At 42.1% G+C, this 26,516-nt stretch overlaps 2 protein-coding genes across 4 annotated transcripts; one reads left to right on the top strand and one right to left on the bottom strand.

Moving 5' to 3' along the window:
* Positions 1 to 929: 929 nt before the first annotated feature.
* Positions 930 to 6,510, bottom strand: LOC107376295 (F-box only protein 6). Of its 2 annotated transcripts, none has more exons than XM_070555322.1 (6): positions 6,185 to 6,510; positions 2,598 to 2,847; positions 2,396 to 2,507; positions 2,205 to 2,300; positions 1,978 to 2,116; positions 930 to 1,901 (listed from the first exon to the last, which is right to left on the bottom strand). In XM_070555322.1, the coding sequence occupies exons 1-6, from the start codon at positions 6,293 to 6,295 to the stop codon at positions 1,755 to 1,757; spliced, it is 855 nt and encodes a 284-aa protein (XP_070411423.1). In that variant the 5' UTR covers positions 6,296 to 6,510; the 3' UTR covers positions 930 to 1,754. The 2 variants fall into 2 exon arrangements, with proteins under 2 accessions (XP_070411423.1, XP_070411425.1); XM_070555324.1 differs by having other exon boundaries at positions 2,598 to 2,787.
* A 7,818-nt stretch (positions 6,511 to 14,328) lies between these two features.
* si:ch73-233f7.1 (protocadherin-10) lies at positions 14,329 to 20,710 on the top strand. Of its 2 annotated transcripts, XM_015945356.3 has the most exons (5): positions 14,329 to 16,912; positions 17,003 to 17,116; positions 19,406 to 19,464; positions 19,559 to 19,686; positions 19,872 to 20,710. In XM_015945356.3, the coding sequence occupies exons 1-5, from the start codon at positions 14,594 to 14,596 to the stop codon at positions 20,180 to 20,182; spliced, it is 2,931 nt and encodes a 976-aa protein (XP_015800842.3). In that variant the 5' UTR covers positions 14,329 to 14,593; the 3' UTR covers positions 20,183 to 20,710. The 2 variants fall into 2 exon arrangements, with proteins under 2 accessions (XP_015800842.3, XP_015800833.3); XM_015945347.3 differs by having other exon boundaries at positions 14,329 to 17,116.
* The last annotated feature ends 5,806 nt before the right edge of the window (positions 20,711 to 26,516 follow it).

The raw sequence follows: 26,516 nt of genomic DNA, 5'->3' as shown, positions 1-26,516 counted from the left end.
TCATCTTTATAAAGCAGCTGCAAGGGATTTATATTTGCGTCGGTTTAGCTCAGTGGTTTCTTCAAAGAACAGATTGTTTCTCTTCCGATCCCGTTTCGGCGGGGTTCAAATCACGGGCGCTGTCTGATGCTTTTGCTTTTTTTTTACATATTTGCTCTTTGTCAACAAGCAAGAAACTTAGAAAATACAATAAATTGCATGAGCTTGAACAACAGTTTGTAGAAACCTGGGTCACAGACTTTACCGTCAAAGGCTTCTGAGAAATGACAAACGAAGACCCAAGTGTTAAACATCAATCATGCATACTCCACGTGTCTCCAGTAAGAGGCGCTATTTATTAGATCTCAGAATCAGGTCCACTCCATTTCCCAGGTTGTCCAATTACATGTTTTCTCAAATGAATTGTTGCATTTGGTCATCATTTTTCATGCAATACAAATACATAATCCCAGAGAACGAGAAGGCCCTAAACGTGCTTTTTCACCACTCAGACCCAGACAGTGCTTTACAGCAAATCAAGGGATGCTGGTGGGATATTTATCTCCCCACTCTCCTTTCTTAATCTAATACAATATAGTTAGGAAATCACATGACCAGTATCCACATTTCCAAAAGGTCTTGCTAGTGACCACCACAGACATCAGTGATGCAGGATGTTATGACATCACAGCAGGGTCCTGCAGAGAGTTCACCACTTGAATTGGATGATATTTGCTGTGATATGGATGACAGACAGACAGAATGTCTGAATGTACAGAATGATCTACAGTAGTCTGTATGTTCCAGTTCAGATCCAATATGTGCTGCAATGTTTTTATCCATTTGTGCACAGCTTTACCCTCAAGGTGTTAAGTTAGCTGTAAATATATTTGTTTACTTCTTTGGAAACAAAGTACAGTTGCAAAAATGAAAAAAGCAACAAACCTACGTTTAGTGTCTTGTATTTATTTATCTCATGTGTAACTTAACTTTAAACGCAAAATGACAGAAAGTAGTAAATAATATGGAGCATTTTCAAGAAGTGGCATCAAGAGCTGATGTTTAAAGGATGACATATTAAGATAATAAAAGCAGAACATAAATTGCCTCATAGTATTTACAATAAAGCTGCTGAGACAAGGTTCTCTGAGACATTTGATCAATAAATAAAGTCCAATGTTACACAAACGGGAATAAATCATAATGGTAATTTTATTGGAAACACAAAACATGACTTTTGTCAGATGGATGTGTCATTTGTTGATCTGACATTGCATTTTCTGCAGTTCTTTATTTAGTAAAAAATACATCCCGGTAGGTTTTAATTATGAAGGAAAATGAGATTTGTTGATGCCTCATGTATGATGCAGTAAACTACTCTTTAAACTCATGCAACTCTCCAGCCCAGGTAAAGACTGCACCGTGAGAGTTGTGTTAGTGGTAAGCTGAAGTGCAGAAAACAATCAAATGTCTTAATCACAGGAATATAGATAATAATCTTGATCTTATACTTAGAAGCTAGTTACCAAAGGGAGAAAAGTGTGCAGAGTTTGACTTAATGCAGGGTAAAATATTTGAAGAATGCATCAGAAATAGGAATATTGTATATATTAAGTAAAAAAAACATGAGATTAGTGAGTTTTTCAGACACGGTGATTCAGGGACGTCTTAGGGGGATTTTTCTGTGGGCCACAGAAAAAAAGCCTCAGGAGCCAAAAGCATGAAGAATTTCTCTTTCAAGTTAAGGAAAGTGTTTCAATAGTGAGCATTAAAAACTACGTGTCCATGGCTGGAAACACTTCAACACAGCTCTCTGTAACACGAGCGCCATACCATCCTTTCCAAAATACACTATCTTTCCCACCATGAATAAATTGGATGTATCTCACTCCTGGTCCATATTTCTTGAACACATGGGTCATCTATATAAAAAAAAAATGAAAATAATTGTATTTTAAGCTTTATGTGCTTTGAAGCTCCAGCAAAGATCATACTTACTTGATGCCACTGATCACCAATCTGCTGGTCAAACTGTGGTAAGTACACAGCGTCAGGATTAAACTCCTGAAGAACCTCTTTCCTGTGATTCAGCAGCTGCACGGAGATTACATATTCACATCTGCACCGAGGTGCATACCTGAAAAAAAAAACAGAAACACTCAGATCTCTGAGCCTTTTTTATCCAAAATGAACGAGAAGAAACAGTCGAGTGGATTTTTCCTCACCAGTCAGATATTCTGATGGAAGGCTGGAACTCATCCATAAATGAAGGGCTGTAACCTTCCTTCTCCAATTCAATCATCTGTGACTTGATGCACATCCTGCAGAAAACAGAGCTTCAAAATAAGTAAACTATTTAAATGAACCATATAGTTATTAGTGCAAATGGTCTGGATTCCTGTTAGTAAATACTCACTGATAAGAGGTGGCAAAGTTCTTTTGAATGGCTTCATTTGGATGGGGCACAATAGGTCTCTCGATATTCCATCCATCTCCACCATTTGATAAATCCCAACCTAAAAAACCATCTAAGCAAAATAAATATTATTGTTTTCTTATTATTTATAAAAAACAATAACCACAATGCCCAACTTCCTGTGAGTTTCACAGCTTCTCACCTTCCCCTCTTGGATTCTTAAGAAGATTTCTTCTTCTCTTACACATAAAATAAAACAGCCTCCAGTTGCTGGGTGCTCTGGAGGCATCCTGGAGGTGATACCCCTCTCTTCTACACCTCTCCCTCCAGAAAAACTCCCCATCAGCCAAATCTTTCCATTGATGGCACACCAACCGAATCACACAAACAACCTGATTGGGAGGCAGATTTAGAAAGATTTCCACCAAGATGTCTGGAGGTAGAGGGAAGACCTAAATTTAATAAAAATAAAAAATAAAACATTAGCCAAAGGTTTGAAAATTCCTTTTTTTTAATTCGTGACCCAACTGAAGCAAGGTTTACACAGCAGCTACAGTATACCGCATCATGATTAACCAAAATATGATGATGATTAAAGTTTATTTTGATAAACAGTTTTTAGATTTTGAACATTGGTCTATCTAGAGCAGTATGAGTTTCATACCAAAATTTACATCAGAATAGGCTGCAGCTAGTGCTAAGCCATGCCTATTCCTGATTACCTGTAGGTATAAAGAATAAAACAATTAACAAAATAAATGATCTATAATGAATGTAAGAAGATATTAAAACAAACAAATAGGATGTTCTAAATTAACCAAAGCTTAGCTTTAGATGAAAGATAGTATAATACAACTAGTCATGAAAATCATGTGACTTGTTGATATTAAACATCAGAGCAGGACGTTCAAAACTATATTATACAACAACAGTAGGATAAAAAAAATGTATTAAGAAATTAAAACAATAAAAGGGAAACGTATCAGGGAATGAGATAAACTTTATAGGCAAATAATCAAATTCTAATAGAAAATATATGTAAATATGATCAAAGGCAGCTAGAACCCATTTTAAAGCTGTTTCCTTTGTGTTTTCAGTAATGAAAGTGAATTTGCAGCAGATCTAAGGAATGGTAGCCTAGTGGACTAGACCAAATTCTTGCTTTGCAAAGTTTGTGAATACATATGTGAATATGTAGTCTGACTTGAGGAATGGGGAGTCCCCTAATGACGTCACTTAGCAGGACTTCTCCCTGAAATGTAATTTGGAATCGTATGATGTCCAAGGAAGATCCCGCCTTTCTCGCCTCTGATTGGCCATAGGGGCTCTACTACGATTGGCTATTTCATGTAACAGCAGTCTTTCCCTAGTGCAGACTGTTCTGCCACCAACAGAACAACTGTTTTGAGGATGTGTGTAAAGATTATGTGAACTTAGCGCTCAAGCATTCACGTTATCTTATTAAAGCAGAGTAAATATGATAAACATATGTGTGCCTTACCTCGTATGAAATAAGATAAAACGGCACTATTTTGCCCAGCTGTGTGCAGCAGGTTTGTTTTTCTTCTAGAATAATGAAAAATGGCGACAAATAGGTCTAAAACATAATCAGCTATTAATTAAATTTGGATTAAATAACACACATGTAAACAGACGATGAGAGATGTGCTCTAACTTGTCAACAGCCTTAACCTATTAAAGTGAAGACAGCCTAATAATTAAGTAATAAGATAACACCAATAGAGCCAAGATAGTCAGTCTAACAGAGTGATAAAATGCAACAAGATTTGTTACAAGCTCACATTTGACGTTTTCAGATTCTTTTATAAAAGACACTGACACTGGTTTGTTGCAAAACAGGACAGACTGGTTATTATAGCGCAGCCTGACCAGCCAGCCCCATGCTTCCTTATGGGAAGCAATGGTTGTGGGAACTATTCATATAGCCCCACCACTGAGAATTCTAACCAAGCTAATCAGCGCTGAGCAGCGTACGTCACACTTCACGATGCTGGGTTTCTCATAATGGTAAATGGAAAATGGCGTTTTGTATAGCGCCGTCTTAGGGTTCTACAACCCCCAAAGGCACTTTACAACACAATCAGTCATTCACCCATTCACACACTGGTGGGGATGAGCTGCGATGTAGCCACAGCTGCCCTGGGGCACACTGACGGAGGTGAGGCTGCCGAGCACTGGTGCCACTGGTCCCTCTGACCACCACCAGCAGGCAAGGTGGGTTAAGTGTCTTGCCCAAGGACACAACAGCAGCATTCTCTGGTTGGAGCCAGACTCGAACCTGAAACCTTCTGATTACTGGACAACCTGCTATACCCCCTGAGCTACTGCTGTCCCCTCCTCATAAACATGTGCTGTGGCTCTTTTGTCTGTTCTAAATGACTTGGATTGTCTAAAACCACAACAATTAGAAGCGCTAAAAGCCTTTCTTCTAAAGAAAGATGTTTGCGCTGTAGCCAGACGCCATTTTTGACTTCAGCTAAAAGAACAACAGCATTGTGCGGTACAGTCGGCATTTCCACCTTTTTTCCACCCCTCATGTGACTCTCTGTGCATAAGCAGACCAGTTCTCTGTGTAGACAGAGGACGAGTCTGGCAGGCCAGGCCTGGCTAATTATGGCGATGATGAGTTCCTTTATTCTTCAAAAAACTCCTCAAGATCTGGCTGTAAACATAATCGGTCCTTGTCAGGTGACCTTTCGGGTGCTGTAGTGCGGTGCATGATGGGATAGCCAGGTGTATAAACAAAGTTGCTTTGCGTGTTGTGAGCTTATTAATCTACAGAAAACAGTACACTGAAGGGCTGTCATGCTATCTTCACACAAAGGCAAAAAAGTAAAATGTAGGCTGAGATCGCGTTGATGGGAAATTTTCCGGTTTTGACCTTTTTTTTTTTTTTTTTTTACAGAGAAATCTCAAGGCTGTTGATCATTCTCGCAGACTGGAATTACCCCGGCGTAGCCCAGCAGCAGAACCAGAACACAGCAGGTAAAATAAGAAATTGTTTATCATTAATATGTTGCTGCTGGACACGCTGGTCAGACAGGAGGAAACGATCATGATTGTTTTTTTAACTGTCGGTCAGAATGAAAACGAACGTGTCTGGCGTGACCTTTGATGTAGGTATTGTTCATGCACTTGTTTGTAACTCATATTGATAATAACTTGTTTAATTAAGGCTCGTCCAGAAATGTAAACCTGGCTCAGCGCCTGTGTTAGTGCAGTAATGTTTTTGGATGGCTACTTTTTACTTTTGCTTGGTTGAAGGAAAGCTACTCTTGCTCATGTGATATATTTTCGGCCTTAATGAAACGTCTGAGTTCCATTTGTTTCCCTTGAGGTCGTGGGGATCTACATCGTTGATTGTGGATAATTTCTAAAAATACTGATCTATATCCTCCTTCAGAAGTTTATTCCTGTAAGGGATGCATGCGTTCATCCTTCCTTTTATCCATCCTTCTGATTCTTGTGCTGCTTCAACTTCTGCAGGAGTCATACACCTAAAATGGCGCCTGGGGGTGGGGGGTGGGGGTGGGGGTTAGTTGACATGAAGGTCACGTGTCTGACAAGAACTGATTTCCTCTTACATAGAAAAGCCAATAGTAGGAGAGCCCTTCCAGCCAATCAGAGAAGAGAAAAACTAAACCTTCCTTGGACATTCTACGATTCCAAATGACGACTCCCGGAATCAACGAGACGTTTTTCAAAATAAACTAACATTTTACCGGCGGCACTTAGATGTGAATTAGAAGTCAAGTATGGGTCACTTACAGCTTCGCTTGACGCTGATGCGGAAGATAAAAAAGACAAAGAAGAAGCGTTTCCTGCTGAGTTTGCGCTGCGTGCGGCTCCCATGTTAGGAGAGTGATGGGGGCGGAACATAGGCGTGTGAGAGTCTACAGTAGGTCTACGGTCATAGGCGCACCAGCAAATATGTCAAGCCGGTCGGATCACTGATCGTTATCGCAAGCCTTAGGGATCACGATTCGCCCACTTTTGAGCACGTTTGGTTATTTAAAGGCGTCTAAATCGCCGTCTTTAAACTTAAAACGCCAAAAAAGCGGCGACAATCCCTTCAGAACGCCGTATGGTACGCCGTCTTCATGTAGTCTTTCAGAGCGCCGTAAAAAACGACGTTTTTTCTAGTCATTGAACGCCGCATTGAACACTGAACTGCAGGCACTTCTATCAAGTCCTCGAAACGGCGTCAAAGACGGCGTTTTTGACAGCACAAAACGCCGTATTTTACGGCGTTCTGTGACTTTCCCGACGGCGTAAAAGACGGCGTTTTGCAGGCCACTCCCAAAGGTTTTCTCAGCCACTTATTTTAAACTTTGATCGCCCAGTCCATGATGAGAAAATACAGACCATACTAGTTCATCCTAGATGCTATTTCCCAGTTTCCTGAAGATGCTATGTTTTGCTTAAATTCACCAAAATGACCTCATATATAGTACTGATTGTTGCATTAGCTCATGTTAAACAAGATTTTATTACTGCTACTTGCATTGATATTATTAAAATGAAGACACTGACACGATCTGTCCCTATTAAATAAACAATAATAAAACACGGACTGATGTGATCAGACTTGTATCAGTTGGATGTATTCACCACTAGAGGGCACCCAGACGTAAGCCAAAAGCCAAGGTGACTTTCGTCACAGTCAAATTTTCTGATTATATGTAAAAGTAAATGAAAAACAAATAAAATACCTAATGGAATGAAACTGTTATTTGCATATCTGATATTTTCAGAAATTCAAGATAAAAGATTGTTTCATTGCACAGGTGTACAACAAAGTTGCCTTTGCGCTCACTAAAGGCAGCTCATAAGGATGTAGTAAAATATAAGTACAATTTGAAACCCAGACTGAGAGCCCTTGAGACAGATTCCCTGTGTTGTAAATGCATTCTGTAATTTTGTAAATGACATGTCTGTGTAGCTAAAACAAATGTAACTGTTTTTCAGCCTCTTGCCCAGCACTCCCTTGAAAATGAGGTTTTTAATCTCAATGGGACCTTCCTGGTTAAATAAAGAATAAATAAACAAGGATAAAATTGATATCATGCACGCACACGCGCGCACACACACACACACACACACACACACACACACACACACACACACGCACACACACGCACACACACACACGCACACACACACACACACACACACACACACACACACACACACACACACACACACACACACACACACACACACACACCTTTTGCAAACACAGTCAGTTTAAAGTGCACAGATATGAGTATAAAAGGAAACACGGTAATAAGACGATCTAATATAAAGTGAAATGCAGGTAAACAGACAGTGAATGTAAACAGTCACATGTTGAGGTATCAGGATTACCTAGCTTAATGTAAAGGTGCTGTAGAGCACTGATTGTCTCACAGAATCACTGTTAGTGACCTTCTAGCATCAGTGATGGCTCCTGTATAAAAGCTGGTGTGTTTTTTATTGTCCTGGATCATTTTGCCAGATGGAAGAAGTTTAAAGAGATGTTTGGCAGGGTGGGTTGAGTCCTTTTGGATGTTTCTGGTTTTCTGAAGGCAGCGAGTCGTGAAGATGTAATCCAGGGCAGGCAGGTGTGTGTGTGTGTGATATTTTCTCTGCAGCTTTGATCACTCTGAGTGTACGATGTACCTCAGTGGTCTGCAGAATGAGCACTTGGCTGCAACGTGTTGGTGGAGTTGTGGTTCCTGCAGTCGTCACCTCAGAAACTTCTAGTTCCTGAAGCTGGTGCTTCACCCCCCCCCCCCCCCCCCCTTACCAGAGTTACAAGGCATTTGGTTCCTACTAGAGACCACTGCCAAAGTGTTGATTAAATGAGTGAACAAACACTAAAATATCTATATTGGTGGTGGTGGTGGTGGTGGTGGTGGAGGGGGGGGGGGGCATGTTCCTTCATCACATATTGTGCTTTGTTGACGATTTAGATATTGTGGTAAATTGGACTGAACTGATGTGCTAACGGCTAGTCTGAGTGCAGCCAGACTAGCTCTTCACTTAAAGAAGTGGTAAAGCCCTCCCTAGAGTCTTACTCCATCCACATTTCAATTTTGAAAAATGCACCACTATTAGGTGTTACCTGGTAGACCAAGAGGGCGGAGCTGCGGCAGTGACGAAGATGGATGGCTAACCGGGCTATGCTGGCTCTTTTGACTGAGCAGTCATTTGAAGTGGACAAATGACGGCTCACTTGACCACGGTGGCTAAGGCCTAGTCCACACGTAGCCGGGGTTTTTTGAAAACGAATATCCACCCCTCCAAAAACTTGCATCCACACCACCGCGTTTTAAAAACAAACTCTGTCCACACGTACCCGGATAAATACGTTGTTAAGGACATGCCAGACCTGTAGGCGGCAGTACTTCCCCCATTCTTAACCTCGTCCTTCGTCTGTGGTCTTCCGCAAGGAGCAGTAATTCCACTTGCAAAAACAAACAAGCAAAAAGCGCTTGGACAATTGATGGATCGGATAGTGACAGAGCGCAGCTCTGAGGGCTTCCATGATGCCGGCTAGTGTAAACACAGGTCGCACACGTGATGTCAGCATTTTTTGTTGCGGAAAGTGACGTTGCAGACCTTAAAACTCCGGTTTTGTCTGTCCACACGCAGACACCCAAAACGGAGAAAACGCAGATCTTCACTTTGGCCGGAGTTTTTAAAAAGATCCGTTTTCGTGTGAAAAAACTCCGTTTTTGTGTGGATGACAGGCCAAAACGTAGAAAAATATCTACGTTTTGGCAGATCCCCGGCTACGTGTGGACAGGGCCTAAGTATTTGGAGGAGACGAGCGGGCCTGAGCCCTATCGTTTTGAGCTTGTGAGTTGTCTGAAACCACCAGAGCCGACCCAGCAGAACCAGCTCTGAATGGTAAATACCAGTTAGCTTTTAAGTAGCTGCAGAGCTAGGCACCCCGGCCCTATAGAGCTCAGAGCTCCCAGCAGATAAACTCTAAACTTGCTGGATCCCGTTTTATCTGCTTCAACACACCTGATCCTAATCAGCAGCCAACTTCTGAGCTGCTGAATCAACCGTGTTGAAGCAGGGAAACAGCTGAATCTTTCCATAGGACCAGACTACCTTGAGCTAATGTTATTTTATGCTGCAGAGAAATGTCCATGTTATAAATAAAATCCCCCATGAGAAAATCATTCTGTAATGTGCACATTTATGTTAGACAATCACAAACATCCACTAAAGTATCCCTGATTTCATTATTTACTGATATCAGTTGTTCTCTTGGTCGTAGGTTCCTGCAGCTGGTTCTCTTCTTTTTCTGTCCACCATCAGCTTCCAGAAGAATGTGCCTTTAAAGGATTCATCCCTCATCCGGACTTGTTTGTTTTATTAATTAAAGAAATCTCAATTTATATATTTACTATTTTGATTCATGTCTGTAAATATATGTAAACACACACTTGACTTTAAAACGAGCTCAGTGAGGTGCTAATTTAATTCATCACGCTAGTTAAATCTGCATCAAAGTAATGATCATTTATCAAACGTGATATATAAATATCAATAAAATCAGGCAGCACAAAGAACTGTCATACAGCATTTTTTATTATAATTGTAGGCAGACAGGAGACAGGGCTGGATGGTGGCAGTGAAGGAGGTTCTGTCCTCTCAGGATGACAGGACCAGGAGTTGAGATGTCTTCACAGAGAAACTGATGTCCACAGATCTGTAAAAAACAAGAATGTAACTTTCAGTAAAAGAAAAAGGAGAGTCATGGCCACTAGGTCATTTACTCTGCCCGATGAGCTGATAGGTTACAGGTGTGTGTGACAGGTGTGTTGCTGAGAATGCACCTGCTCTCTTAGCCAGATGATAGGAGTTGTCAGGCGTCCTGCAGTGGTGGTCAGCCAGGCTAATGATGAGATGCAGAAAGGAATCCAGGACAGTGAACACTAATATTAATATTAATAATAATGTGTTCTGTTGCTCACCATATGTGCTCCTATATGATCTCCACGTGTGCCTGCCTCATGGTGTAGCGTCCATATTTCGATGAGTGTCCTACAGGAATGCAAGTTATTAGTTAATTCACTTTTGTTACCAAAGAAAAAATATGTATGTAAAAGTTATTTCCCAGGTGAATCAGCTCACACATCACCACCAAGTGTCACAGGACCAGAACGAATAGCTCCTCTGTGATGTCATGATGTTCTCTAGCTCCAAGCTCACAGCAGCAACACACGTTGCTATGAAACAAAAACATAGATAATGTTAAAACTCAAAAGGTTGTAATGAAGATTACACGATGAATAAATTATAAATTATTTTGTAACAAGGTGGATTAGAAAAAAAATATGTCGCTGTGGTTGTAATATATATAAATGTCCAGTAGATGGCACCATAGGATCTCTGATGAAAACCATGAAAAGCAGGATTGTAATGTCACGTCAACGACGTAAAACCATTAAAATTCTCTGATTGTAATTCTGTGGGGTGTTCAATATTGTTTTTAAGTTTATGCTGGCTACAAATAGTATTGTTAGTCCTGGCCCTTCCTCCACTGATGTGTTTGTTTGCTGTTTAAACATTTTTTCAGCGTTTTCAATCATTTGTTCTAAAACTATTTCTGTCATTAAAACTTGTAAAAAAAAGCTTAAAGTATTTTTCTATTGTATTTCCTTTTGTAATTATACAAAATAGTTTTACACACTCTGCCTCAACAGGACCTCGTGAGTTGCTAATTCAAATGTAATTTTTCCATTAAATATTTTCCAACATCTCTCCAGTTTAAGTTCAAACAAATTGCTTATAGCCTGGAAACATGATCAGTTATTTTCTCTTTACAAGCCTCAGATGAAAACAAAGCTCTCCAAAATCCCTGTGAGAGCTTGTCATTAACTCATTTAGGATTTAAAACATCTAATATCCACGGTTGTCACTTTCATGTTCTGTTAATACAATCAGCATAAAGCATTTAAAACCTGTATTCACGCCTAGAAATCATCAAGGCCACAGAATCCCTGCAAATATAGTTGAGCAAACTAGCCCTGATTATTTGATCTGTTTCCAAGCCTCTGTGCCTTTATGTGTCGTAATGGCAAGCAATATGATAATAAACATTTTCCATAAACCAATCAACATGTTTCGTTCACTGAAAGTGTTTCTCACATGCAGGTATGGATTCACCTGTTTGGAGTTCTTCAGCAAGAAGGAAATGGACCACGTGTTACTGAAAATGTATATTTCTCTCTATGTAAAAGGAAAACTGGAAAATAGAAAAGAAAAGTGGAAATTTAAACTATGTTTAAACATATGATTCAGGCTTGTTGGACAAAATTTCAACAAAGTATTTAACAGAGACATTTATGTGCAGATCTGAAAAAAAACTTTTATAATTTATGAAATATAGATCCAACTTGATGTTGTAATATTTTTGTTTTAAGTTGCATCATCATTCTGCCACTTGAAAATCAATTTTTAGCAAATCTGGATTATTTACACAATGGGATTTTGTTGTTATCGTGATGAATGCCTAACAAAACACTTACACTACCGAAGAACCTCCACGAGATGGCGCCATTGGATCAGGGATATTTTATAAGGAGCGCGCCCTGTGGGACAGTGGCGACACAGTTCAGATGAAAGTATCTTAAGAAAACTTCACCTATTTGTTGGTAAAGTATAATAATAATAATAATAATAATAATAATAATAATAATAATAATAATAATAATAATAATAATAATAATAATAATGATGATGATGATGATGATGATGATAGTGTATAAACTATCATCATTATCCTGAGACTGGAGCTTGATCCTCCTGCAGGGTCACGCTCAGGTGGCTGCTGAGCGCAGCTCACACTAAACTAATGGCTGTCTTCCTGTCGGACAATGAGGTGAACCAGGCGATAGGGGCGGATGAGACCGGCTTAATGCTCCGTGTAATGCATGTTAATGTAACACGCACCGAAGGGGCGCCGCTCCCGGTGCTTTGGGATTATTTATCACAAAACATTTGCATTCTTCCGTCGGAGAACGGTTGATCCCGGATAGCTGTACACTAATCCTTCACTCCGTTAATTAAAAAGAAGGGGAAAGCAATGGAACTGGTGATGCTGATTTATTTTCCTTCTTTTTTTTTCTAGAAATGTAATCATTTCTGGGGAAGCTTAACCATCTGTTTGAGGTTAAGTCTTCAAGCAGATTGTGTTTTCTGCTTATTTAAACCTGCGGATTGGATGTTTTCCTTTTTTATTTGCTTTTTCCTGAAAATCGGAGGATGTTGGGTGATTTTTGGAAATACTTCATTTGCCAAAGAACAGATAAATGGGATTTTTGCTAAATAAACTTTTAACTGAATGCAAGATTTTTTGGAGAAGTTTTCGTACTTACTGTTTTTCTTCAAGGTGATTTATTCAGAAATTCAGCATCAAGCTGAGAAAAAAAAGCTACACGGAAATAAACAACAACAACAATTTCTCCTCACCCTCTCCTCTTTCTCGTGCTAACATTTCGTGCTGCCTGGAGGCCAAAGCTGCACCGTCAATCCCAAAAAGAGACTTTCTCATCTCAAGCAACGGCTCCTAAATTAGGATGCGGCTCGTGTCTTTCTGGAGACGGACTTGAATTCACAAAGGCGTCCTTTAAGTCCTCTTTCACTGCCTTGTGCGCGCTCTCCCTGTCACTCAGCAGTTGTCTGTCTGATTGACTGACTGACCAGGATTAACACAGAAACGATTAGATCTAAACAAACATGTGCCTCGCTTTAGAGTCTTTATCCCCAAACCTCCAAGTTTTATCCAATGGTGTCACTTCTAATCTGATCTGAAGACTTTGGAGTTTCCTTAGCAGCACGCGTACTTGTCCTCTTCCACTTCAAAGGATGTAAAAAGATCAGCTAGGAATAGTTCCCTATAATCCTGACCATAATACCTGATTAGAGACAAGTGTGATTATAGCACGGCTTTTATGTTGATTATGTTGATACATGTTCAGGTCTCCTCTGGTACATTAATGCCCTGTAATGTGTGTGTGTGTGTGTGTGTGTGTGTGTGTGTGTGTGTGTGTATGTATGTGTGTGTGTGTGTCCGTTAAGACTGTCAGGATCATATTAAGCTCACACTCATTTAAATGTTGATTAAAAATGAATATCCGGACCTATCAAAGAATCTTTTTGTAAAAGCCCGTCCCGTGGATGATGATTAATGAATGGGACTGTTTTGCAGTGTGGGCATTCATCTTCAAAGGGCTCTAATTAAAAATCATTTTAGAGTCCCTGGAGCCATGGCCATTGGGCCACGTGAGGCAACATGATGAGGGCTTAAGCCTGCGTGATTTACCTCATTTTTTATTATATTAGGACCTCATCTCCATTCCATGATGAGATCCAGATGAAGCACAGTTAAATCATGTTGGACATTCCTGACATCTTGTGAGACACCTTGGACACAAAGACAAATCCTTCTGGTGGATGTAGCCTAGAAAATAAACATAATTTGTCTCCTATAAGCCAAATCTGGCTCTGACGTCTTGGTGACAAACTCTTGCCCTCTTTAATGGTTCAGACGCGTGGAAATGAAAGGGTTAAACGTCCTCAGTAATTAGAGTTGCACTTATCGTCGGCGTCCTCCAATACGGAGCAAGCTACAGTCCTCCCCCTCCGTCTCTCTCTTTCTCTCTTCCTTCCTCTCTCTGACACACACACACACACACACACACACACACACACACACACACACACACACACACACACACACACACACACACACACACACACACACACACACACACACACACACACACACACACACACACACACACACACACACACACACACACACACACACACACACACACACACACACACACACACACACACACACACACACACACACCAGCTCCTCCGAGTGCCTAATACACTGGAAAATCAAAGCACAGAGCCTACCCCGTTCACACACCAGCGTTGCGCGCAGAGAAAGAGATGCGCCTTCGCTCTCCTCTCCCTCTCCTTCCCTCCTCTTTCATCTCCAGATTTCTGTAAAGTTATTCAGACCAAGTAAGTGTGACAACGCACATCTGGAGATTATATTTTATTCAATCGGGACTTTTTTCCTGGTTGGTGTCGGAGTTAGAGGGCTTCGCGTGAGGAGGAACATGTCTGGATGAGGTGATTTTTACGCACGCTGCTGAGATGGATCACGGACTCTCCAGAGGCAGCTGGGTACCCGTGACTGGTCTGGTTATATGTCTAGTGCTGTGCGGGTGTGTGGTGGACCTGGTTCTAGCTCAGATTCGCTACTCCATCCCAGAGGAGCTGGAGCACGGAGCCTTTGTGGGCAACATAGCCGAGGACCTGGGGCTGGATGTGGCCAAGCTCTCAGCACGCCGCTTTCGCATCGTCTCCGGCGCAAAGAAGCAATATTTAGAAGTGAACTTGGAAAATGGAATTCTCTTCGTCAACGAAAAGATAGACAGAGAGGAGCTGTGCGAACGGAGTCCGAACTGCTTCCTGCACTTACAGGTGGTCATTGAAAACCCGTTAGAACTCTACAGAGTGGAGGTGGAGATTTTGGACGTGAATGACAACTCTCCCAGCTTCCCGTGGACTGAGTTTAATCTGGACATCACGGAGTCCGCCGCTCCCGGCTCACGCTTCCCGCTGGAGAGCGCGCAGGACCAAGACGTGGGCACCAACTCTCTGCGCTCCTACCAGCTGAGTTCAAACGAGCACTTTGTGCTGAACATCCAGACGCGCAACGACGGAAGCAAGTTTGCCGAGCTTGTGCTGGACACCCCGCTGGACCGGGAGCAGCAGAAAAAACACGAGATGGTTCTGACTGCTTTTGACGGAGGCTCTCCGGAGCGCACTGGCACGGCGCTGATAACCATAACAGTTTTGGATGCCAACGACAACGTGCCTGTGTTTGACTGCTCCATTTACAGGGCGAGTCTGGTGGAGAACGCACCGAGGGGAACACTGGTGCTGAAGCTGAACGCCACAGACTTGGATGAAGGCTCGAACGGGGAAGTTACTTATGCGTTTAGTGGACACGCACCTCTTAAAGTGCGCGAGCTGTTCAGCGTGGACCCGTACATGGGTGAAGTCCGGGTGAAGGGCGTTGTGGACTACGAGAAAGCCAGCGTGTATGAATTATACGTACAGGCTAAAGACAGAGGGCCGTCTGCCGTGGCGGTGCACAGCAAAGTGCTGGTGGACATCCTGGATGTGAATGACAACGCGCCAGAAGTCATCCTCACCTCCGTGTCCACACCTGTGCAGGAAGACGCGCCTCCGGGCACGGTAATAGCTGTGATCAGCGTCATGGACCGGGACTCGAGAGAGAACGGAAACGTGGACTGCCAGATTCCGAACAATATCCCGTTTCAGCTTCACACATCTTTTAAAAACTACTATACTTTAGTGACGAGCGAGTCCCTGGACAGGGAGGTGGTGTCTGAGTACAACATCTCCCTCACAGCCCGGGACCTGGGCTCTCCGTCGCTCTCCACCAGGAAAACCATCCTGGTCCAAGTGTCTGACATCAACGATAACCCCCCGCGGTTCTCTCAACCTTCATACACGGTTTATGTGACAGAGAATAACGCCCCGGGCGCTTCCATTTGCTCGGTCACAGCATTCGACCCCGATTCGAACCAGAATGCCTATCTGTCCTATTCCATTCTCGAGGGTCAGATTCAGGGCATGCCAATGTCCACTTATGTCTCAATCAACTCAGACAACGGCAACATTTACGCACTGCGCTCCTTTGATTACGAGCAACTTAGAAACTTTCAGATTCTGGTGCAGGCGCAGGACGCTGGCTTCCCCCCACTGGCCAGCAATGTCACAGTCAACGTCTTTGTCCTCGACCAGAATGACAACGCACCTGTCATCGTGTCACCGCTGCCCAAGAACGGCACTGTGGCGGTGGAGGTGGTTCCGCGGTCTGTGGACGCCGGGTATCTAGTGACCAAAATAACAGCGCTGGACGCGGACGCGGGGCAGAACTCCCGGCTGTCCTACCAGCTGCTGCAGGCGACAGACCCGGGCTTATTCAGCGTGGCTCTCTACACGGGAGAAATCAGGACGATTCGCCGTTTAGTGGAAAAAGACGCAACAAGACAAAGACTTGTGATATTAGTCAAGGACAACGGGCAGCCGCCGCTCTCTGCCACCGTTTCAATTGTCCTCACAGTTGTGGACAACGTGCCGGAGTCATTGTTAGATTTTGGAGACCTCACCCTCAGCCCAAAGCCCCCCTCCAACCTCGCCCTCTACTTAATCGTGTCACTGAGCACAATATCGCTAATATTCCTGGTGGCTATTATAGTGCTGGCTGCGGTCAAGTGCTACAAGGACAGAGAGACCCACAGCGGCTATAACCTGCCCCCACTAGCCTGCTGCTGCTGCGGGGGGTTCCAACCGGAGCCCCCCCCGGAGGTGTTCAAAAAATCCAACCTCAACCTGCAGATTTCATCCGCCGCCAAAGTGCCGACAAACTGCATGGAGGTGAATGGAAATAGCAGTTTCTCTCAGTCATATTGTTATAAAGCGTGTCTGACCCCCGAATCAGCCAAAAGTGACTTCATGTTTCTGAAGCCGTGCAGCCCGAGCAGCACACCGAGGAACAACGAGGCGAAGAGCGCGGAGAGCTCGTGGAACGTGCACAGCCGGAGCGCATCTGTGAACATCGGAGCCGCTACTCCCAGCGAGGTAGAGCGGGATCAGCAAATACTGAAAAGTGTGCGTGTGTGGGTGCACGCGTGCGTGTGCGTGAGTAAGCGAGCGTGCATGCGTGCGTGCGTGCGTGTGTGTGTGTGTGTGTGTGTGTGTGTGTGTGACATTCCACTTCGTGAAGGTCACATCACACATGCAACTCAGATTTAAAGTCAACTTAAAGAAACAACTCAAACACATCTCTTTAATCTCTCACATCCATTCTCCTTATGATTATTATTTAATTTGAAGAAAGAATAACTTATCTTCATTGTGACGTCTCTGCTAATGTTTCACACCCGGGGAATGAATCGAGATGACGTGAGATTACATTTTAATTGGCACGTTAATGAAAGTGTAAAGCTCCATTTTGCGAGCAGCATATGCTGCGCACTGAGCGTGAAGAGAATGAAGTGAGATGTCAGTTACAGCATAATGGGCTGAAAACGTTCAAGCTGACTTTCTGTCTGGATGAAGAAAAAAAACGCGTTTCTATGATAAGACTGCGACTTGTGTGGATAATTATGGTAATGGAAGGAGGTGGGCGCGCGCGCGCACCTGCATCCAGCACATTCACCTGAAGAAGTTAAGGTTATACACACACGGCGGCAGACGAGCCAGACAATTATTGTTGCCTTCTTGAGCTCAAACTAACGATATAAGACAGATAACCTCACTAACTATGCCTCAAGGGCACGCTCGCCAGCGAGGCACTGTACTACACACATTGTGGCGTATTCGCAGGAGGGGGCTGTCAATTATTGATGAGAAATGGCAAATGGCTGGTTTTGTAGAGACAGAGGAGGACATCGTGGAAAGGGTGGGAGGGAGAGGGGGAGAAAGGGCGCAAGGACATGGCTGGAATGAGACGTGGGCAGCCTGTAGATCGCCCCCACCGTCGTCCTCTGAATGTGAGGGAGAAAGATGTAGCTTCATATATGCCAAGCGAGGGGGTGGGGGAGGAAGGGAGGTGTAATCGAAGAAGAGAGAGAGAGAGAGAGAGAGAGAGAGAGAGAGAGAGAGAGAGAGAGAGAGAGAGAGAGAGAGAGAGAGAGAGAGAGAGAGAGAGAGAGAGAGAGAGAGAGAGAGAGAGAGAGAGAGAGAGAGAGAGAGAGAGAGAGAGAGAGAGAGAGAGAGAGAGATGTCCACAGTGATGCTTTCTAATCCTAACAGACGGAGCAACTGACCGTAAACGTGTGCGTAAAGCGTTGACCCCCTCCTCACCAGGCATGAGTGAGAAATGTCACTGGCACAAGCACCTCTGGGCCACAGGACGGGTTTTGAGGTCACACTGATTGTTCCGCCCGCAGCAATCTGAGTGTCCTTCCTTCCCATTAATTGGTTCCACTAATTCACCCAGAGTCCCCAGTCTCCCCCCATGACATCCTGCGAGGTCGTCAGAGACGTAGAACACAAATCACAAAGAAACTACTTAGAGCAAGTGCATATACAGGCCTGTTTGTGTTGATGGATGGAAGGTGAAGAGACGGAATAAATAGTCATCCAAGGGCGCAGAGAGCATAAGGCAGGTGAAGCGCGTGCGCGCCCCCGTGAATGAGCGCAGACTCAGAGCTGCGAGGGCCGCAAACTTTCCAAGGCACTCTCAGACTTTTAATTAAAAACATTGCTTGAGGAGCACCAGGCAAATATTAATGTAAAATGACGCATAAAATCCACAAAACAATGACGTGTGTAATTTCCTTAATTTTCTCCCTGGCACGGTTCCCTTTGAAGATTAAAATCATGTTTCGTTTCATCCCTGTGGGGTTCTAATTGGTTTCACGCGTTTTGGCGAGGATACTATTTAGAATGCCGATTTTGATAACACGCTTACGTCGCATTCTCCTTGTTAACAAGTTTGGACGAGTTAATAGAGCGTGGAATCCATACAATGAGATCCAAAATCCGGGCAAAAATATCACTCGGGTGCTCCCTGTCACCCCTTTCCCGCTGCGCAACAGAGGATACAAGCAAAACTTACAGCCTGTTCAGCTGAAGGCGCTGCTGAAAAATGTGTGTTCTGAAAAATGCCCACTAGGGGACAGTCGAGATCCATCAATAAAGAGCCTCCGTTTCATCAGAAGCATGCAATACTGTTCCAGTCACTTTTCTCTGACCTTTGTGAACAGAAGCCCTTCGTGAGTACATCTGGCTTTAAAAGACCTGCTCTGATTAGTGGAACATTAAAAAAAAAAATCAGAGATGAACCCTTTTTGCAAATTAGAAGTGATGATTTGCTAATTAAAACCTGCTTTTTATTGAGGCTGACATTTCTGTCTCCTGCAGCTAAAGCAGCCAAACACAGACTGGACTCTCACTAAAACTCAAAACTCTTCTATTAAAAGGTACATCAGCATCTTCTAATCTAAACTAAACAAAATGACAACTTTATTTTATTATTTCATCCCTTACATGAGCATGCTTTCATCATGTTTGCAGTTATAATTCTATCAACATGGATGGCACGCTCATGCGGAAGGCTATGCATGCAGACCCAGAACACTATGTGGCCTCCATGGCACCGGGGCAGTACTGGACCTGGGGGAACCACATGAAAGGAGTGAAAGGTAAATACACTTTAAAGGTCACATATATGTGCAGTTATGTTAAGGCTCATTAGTGCAGTTATTAATAGCAATCATTAACTTAATTTAAACATCTACTTTTCCTATTTAAAACGTCACATCCCATTTTTTGCAAATGAAAATGTTAATAATCTCACTGGTGAATAATGGTTCTCCTTTTCATTCAGATTTTAAAATGTCCCCTTCACCCAGTGGCCTCCCCTCTCGCCCCTGGACTCCTCGCTGCACACCTCCACCCCAGCAACAGCAGCCTTCAATCCCACCTCACCCCCACCCCCACCCTCACCCGCCACCCGACTACCACCACAACGTGTACATCCCGGGAACTCCTTCAGGCTTCTGCACATTGCGGCCTGCTGCACAACGAAGCGAGCTGGGCGTCCACAATTCCTTCTCCACCTTTGGCAAGAAGAGGCGTCTGCAGATGTCCCCCCAGGGGGAGGCTGCGGTGATAAACAACGACCTGTACAATGACTGACATTTCTCAGAGGCTGCCTAATGGATGGATTGATAAACTCAAATGAAAACAGAGGGAGAGACCATTCAGCACATAGATAATGTGACATTTGTGAGGTAATAGGAAAGGAAGATCAATCCTCTGATGAATCCTAATTAATGGAAAATGTCTTTCGGAGAAATATGATGGTTATTTATGTGACATGCCACTGCAACATTGTCACTGTGTCTGTCCTTATACCCGTTGCTGTCATTACAACTTTAACTATGATTATTATTTAGACAATCAAACTGGAGCAGAAATTTCATCCCAAAAATGTTCCAAAAGGCATAAATGAACCATAATTTTGCACATTCCTGTAAATTTCTTATTTTTCTGTTTAATTTCTTTTCTTTTGTATGTGTCTTTGCTAACAAAGCTTGTGTAAATATGACAAATACTATGTAAATGTATATGCAAGCTGCTTTATGATGCGGTACTACTCTAATGATGGGTTATTTAGCCCTCACATGTACTGTAAACATTTAATAAATTAAAGTATTTTTTCCACCTGGTCTTCCTTAAGGCTCTCACATGCTACACGTCAGAGAAGTTTGACTAAAACACACAGACAAATCATTTAGGCAAGGGCGTGGGTTTAATTAGCCCAAGTCAATTATTTGTGAGGTGAAAAAGTTCTCCTACAAGAGTAGAAAGCTTTTCGCCTTGGTAAGCTGTTTTCCACAGCATGGAATAAACATAGGGAAATGCTAACATATGCTAATTGGAGCACTTGCATTTCCATTTGCCCGTAGAGAATTCTGGGGTTCATTAACTGAACAAACAGAACCTTCTCTCTCGAAATATCACTTTAATTAAGACCACGAACACGGATACAAGCGTCGGGAAAGCAGAGGATCAACTCCAAATGCCACACCTGAATAAAAGCTATGAGGGCCTGTGGCTTCTTTCTCCTCGTGCCCTTTTACATCTCACTTCTCTGGGAATTAGTTTCCACCAGCAACAGATGAGAGAGGACCAGTAACCAGAAATGAGCAGGAAATTAGGTCGCCCTGTGGCTCGAATTGAAAATAATTTTGTTAATAAGGCAACCAGTGTCCACAGAGAGATTGGAGGGGAGCAGAGTAACCTTCTCTGCTGTAAGGTGATCCACTGGGATGACTAAAAGGGTGACTATTTTTAGGTTGGCTCGACATATTTTCAGACTAGTGAGGAATTGTGCTGTTTAAGAAGTTCAAAGGATTTTTTCAGAGTATATGCCACCGTTCTATGTGTAGATCCCATATCTGACAGAGAAATGCGTTTTCATAAGCTGCTATCACACTTAACGACTTTAAAACAGTAATCGTGTCATATCGACAGTTTAAGCCGTACGGCTCATGCCCAGTTTAAAAACTGGGAGCTGGTCTTGCTTACTGGGAGCTGTCCATTTGTCCTGGTGCTGAAAGTTCTGTGTTGATGGTCCTTAGCTGTAAAGCGTAAATATGTCCACCAGAGGGCGCATCAGACTGGACACTTATGATTTATGTCGTCTGATTTGAAGGCAATTTTATTGAACGCATATTTATCATATAAACAACACACACACACACACACACACACACACACACACACACACACACACACACACACACACACACACACACACACACACACACACACACACACACACACACACACACACACAGTTTCTCAGGTGATTTGTGTTTAGGATGAGTGACTTTTCCGTATTTAAGTCATTCTTTATTACTTCCAGTATATTAAAAAAACAAAAACAAATTTGACAAAACCTAAAATCTTACAAAAATCACAAACTAGTACAAAATACAATAAACACTCACATAATTTCAGACAGTTTATGGAATTAAAACATTTTAAAAGCACTAAAAAATTCCATTCATTTACAAAAAAAAGTAAAATAAGAAAAAGTAAAAGGTTTTAGGTGGATCACAAAACATTTAACTTGTTTTAAAGACAAAGATAAAAAAAATGCATGGAAATAAAATAAAAGCAAAAACCATGAAACTTGCAGAGTCCTCATTTCAAATGTACAAATGTAAACATTGATATGCAAATGAAGTGGTGCTCATGGCTAAATAGCTTTGTTAAAAGAATAATTTTAAGCCATGACATGAGAATGGCTTATAATAAACATAATTCTCAAACAAAATATAAATAACTTAACTTATTTTGTCCTAAATTAGCTACTTTATTACATCAAATGACTATTAAGTTAATCTACTACCAATAAATCTCACAAACATAGTCTTTTGAAAGTGACCTACTTGGGATTAAGTGTGACACCACAAATAAAAAAACATTCAATATTAGCTGTGAAGTAAAGAATTAGATGATTTACTGAAACCCAGGAACCTCAGAGGAGCGAAAACCGCACAACACCGGTGAATTCAGTTTTAATAATGAAATAACTGTTTTGCATTTTAAAGCAGACGGCATGTTCCCCCACCAGATGGCATCATTGAGTCAGAATTATTTAGTCTCAAATGAAAATCATTGAAACACTCCTCTTTTATTAATAAATAGGTGAGGGTTACAATAATTTTAGAGCAATGCAACCACAGAATAGTGTGTGTGTGTGTGTGTGTGTGTGTGAGTGTGTGTGTGTGTGTGTGTGTGAGAGAGAGAGAGAGAGAGAGAGAGAGAGAGAGAGAGAGAGAGAGAGAGAGAGAGAGAGAGAGAGAGAGAGAGAGAGAGAGAGAGAGAGAGAGAGAGAGAGAGAGAAGGAGGGGGGCGCGATACGGAAAAGATGAATAAAAGAGAGGAAAGTAAGAACATTTGTAGTTTTCCCAGTTTCTGAGATATACAAACTCAGGCGTCAATCTTTTTTTTCAACTCTGATGATGAGTCTCACACATGGTGTGGTGGCCTTGTCAGTTAAGTAACATAAATCTGTTAGTTATACATTTCTTTTAGAATTTCTTCGTTTATCATTCCCTTTATAATAGGTTAAGTTTGCAAGTCAAATTTGTTAATTTTTTTGTTTTTTGGCAAATTGATGTAGTTGTGAATTTTTTGGACACGCCTTAGACACTAAGCTTATTAGTAGCACATGGGGAGGCGTGTGAAAGAATGTTTGTTGGCCAAGTGTCAGAGAAAATGGGAGGATTTTGTTAAATGATTTTTTGACCGTTTTTTAGACCTGATAATTTAATTTAAGGTTAATTTTCGTTTGATCAAGAGTAGAAAATTTTGAATGAATTTTGAACTATTTTTTGGAAGAATAAACCATTTATAAAATTTGCAAGAAATCAAGTCTAAAGTGCGTGCTTAAAGGAAATCACCTGTTCTCACCAATGGCCTTTAGTTGGAAATCGTATTTTTTGGAAGTATAAAGGCTGTGACACATGGAGTTAAGATTGGTAAACAAGGGATCAGTTTGATTCTTATAAGTAGTGAATTTTTTATTTAATTATTTTCTCATAACTTTGCTTAAATAAAAGCGTAAAAGCAAATTTGGAAAACAAAATTCTTGTTCAAGTCCGAGTTTGAGACCCAGCCAAAAATAAAAATACATTTTGTGACAGGAAAATAAATAAATAAAGAAGTGAGATCGATAGGCGGATTGGCGCTGCAGTGATGCGGGCGCTGTACGGTCTGTGATGGTGAAGAGAGAGCTGAGCCAGAAGGATCTACGTTCTTACCCTCAACTATGGCCTGAAGCTTTGGGTAGTGACCGAAAGAACCAGATTGAGGATACAAGTGGCCAAAATGAGTTGGCTCTGCAGGGTTGCTGGACTCTCCCTTAGAGATAGGGAGAGAAGCTCGGTCATCCGGGAGGGGCTTGAAGTAGACCTGCTGCTCTTCCACATTGAGAGGAGCAGCTTGAGGTGACTTGGGCATCTGGTCAGGATGCCTTCTGGATGCCTCCCTGGTGAGGTTCTCCGGACACGTCCAGCCGGGAGGCGACCTAAAGGAAGACCCAGGACAAGCTGGAGGAACTATGTCTTTCAGCTGGCCAGGGAACACGTTAGGATGCCCCCAGAAGAGCTGGTCCAAGTAGCTGGGGAGAGAGAAGTCTGGGCGTCTCGGTTAGGCTGCTGCCACTGTGACCCAACTCCAGATAAGCAGCTGAATATGGATGGATGGAAAATTTTCATTGCTTTTAAAAGAAAATTACATTGCACTTCATTTATATTCTCCATAAACCCATTGATGCTAATCCATTACCAAATATTTGGGGATGAATAAAAACATGAAATATAATTAAAGAGCCCCAATTCCAGCAATAGAATAAAATAAAACTAAATGTGTGCATGATCTGTGAGTGGAACCAGCAGCAGGACATCTGGCAGAAATGTAAGGAAACACAAGAGAACATCACTCTGAGATGTTTCCTCTGTTATACACTCAAAATCTGTGTGTGCACACAACATTTCCCTGCAAAAAGGCCACATGTGTAAAACTGTTCCAATGTATTTAGCCTTTAATATGATTAGACAATATAAACTAGAAATGAGAAATTTACTTTAATGGCCCCTGTGGCGAACTGTTGGTGTAACAAGAGGAATAAAAGATGATACAGTGAATACAAATACATAAATACAGAATTGTACTTGTGGACCTGTTTTTTACTGAATGTGATGTAGGGCTGAGCGATATGGCCTAAAATTAATATCACTACATATTGAGGATTTCACCTCGATAACGATAAATGGATAACTACAGGTATGTGCAGAAACAAAAGTTGTCCACTAGATGGGGCTGTCACTTTTGTATTACGTCGTTGAGTCACATTCACCGTGTTGGAGATGAGCCAGTTCTGCGCAGATTAGATCAGCGGTGATCGGCGAGCAGTGCATGTCGATTAGATTTGTGTCTGACTTGACGCCGACTTGCTCTGATGTTATGCATACGTAGGCAACGATAACCTCGTGAGATCAAGGCGGCTGCAGATTTTGGAGCAAGGCGCTGCAGTTGCTCTCCCTTGGCTGCAAAACCTAGAGGATGACGGGAAACGCCTGGCTCTCACCTGATCTAAGTTCTGATTGGTTCACATTCTGATCCAAACATCCGGTGGTAGAACATGAAATGTTAGATGGTCAAATGTATTCTGTAAATCATGTGACATTGATGATAACAACTATATAGGCCATAAAGAGAAATGTAATTTGTGTTATTTTGTCACGTTTGCTATGAACACATTAAAGCAACAGCTGATAACCTTTACTTATTATTACAGTCATGTCTTCATATACAATATGATATCCACAAGCACGTAAGGAAGTGTTTCAGCTGCTAACAGGCACCAGAGTTAAAGTAAATAATTAAACAAGTGTGAACGCTAACGCTATGTCTTCATCCATCGTCACCCGCGAGCTACGTGTAGGGAAATCTGTCCGACTTAAACGCCGGCTTTCAGCCACTCCCCCTGCTGCGTCCGTCTGCTCTCATCTGTTTTCCAGGCGAGGCGCAGCTCAACTCCAACACGGCCATTTTTACGTGACTCAAGGTGGTATAGCTTCTCAAAGGGACATGAACGTTACCAACCTACACACACCTTTTAATTTTTTATTATCAAATGTATTGACATGGGGAAAAGTATATCGATAAGAGTGAGACATTTCAATAACAATACATTTTCGATTTATTGCCCAGCCTTAGGGCAGATATTGTGTAGATATTGAAACTATAAAATGAACATTAATTATTACTTTTGTAATATTGAGGTGAATCAAAAAGTCCACATTGCATGAAAAGAGGGGCTTCCATCACCATAGGTGAATTGCCATGAAAGTTCAGGTCAACGACTGTTTTCATCAATCAGCAAGCTTCTCAGGAATCCGATGGAAAAGGCCAGGAATTCATGTGAATTTGTTTAAACTGTTTGAAAACGCAAAGACAATGGCAGGCATCCCCTTTACCCCTCCTGTCCCTTCCTTGGCTGCTATTTAGTTATGTTGTGCAACTGCTGGAGGCCATAGAAATGCAAATCAGATGAATTTAAGTTGTGATTTTTGACAGTATTTCCATGGAAGTTCATGCAAACAGCTGTTCCTAGGTATTTTCAAGTTGTTTAAGAATGTGATGGAAATGTCCAGAAACTGACCTGTAATTTGAGTTTCAATTGTTTGAAACTCAAAGACAATGGTAGGAATTCCACTCACCTTTCCTTCCCACAATCTGTTTTGTAATTAGAGATAACAGCTTCAAGGCTTAGATGTGAAAATCACTATCACAAGGACTCTCACTCTGCGCCACTGTTTGACCTTCTCATTTATTTTTTGTTCTTATAGTTGTGAGTTAAAATGTAAAATTATGGTTCACATATTTGTCCTACAATTACTGAAGTTACATATTATTATTATTATTATTATGGGCAGAAGTAGCTCAGAAG

Source organism: Nothobranchius furzeri, chromosome 1 (assembly GCF_043380555.1).
Source record: "Nothobranchius furzeri strain GRZ-AD chromosome 1, NfurGRZ-RIMD1, whole genome shotgun sequence".
NCBI classification, from domain to species: domain Eukaryota; kingdom Metazoa; phylum Chordata; class Actinopteri; order Cyprinodontiformes; family Nothobranchiidae; genus Nothobranchius; species Nothobranchius furzeri.
The sequence above is the reverse complement of the archived record's forward strand: the minus strand, read 5'-3'. Positions and strand labels throughout refer to the sequence as shown.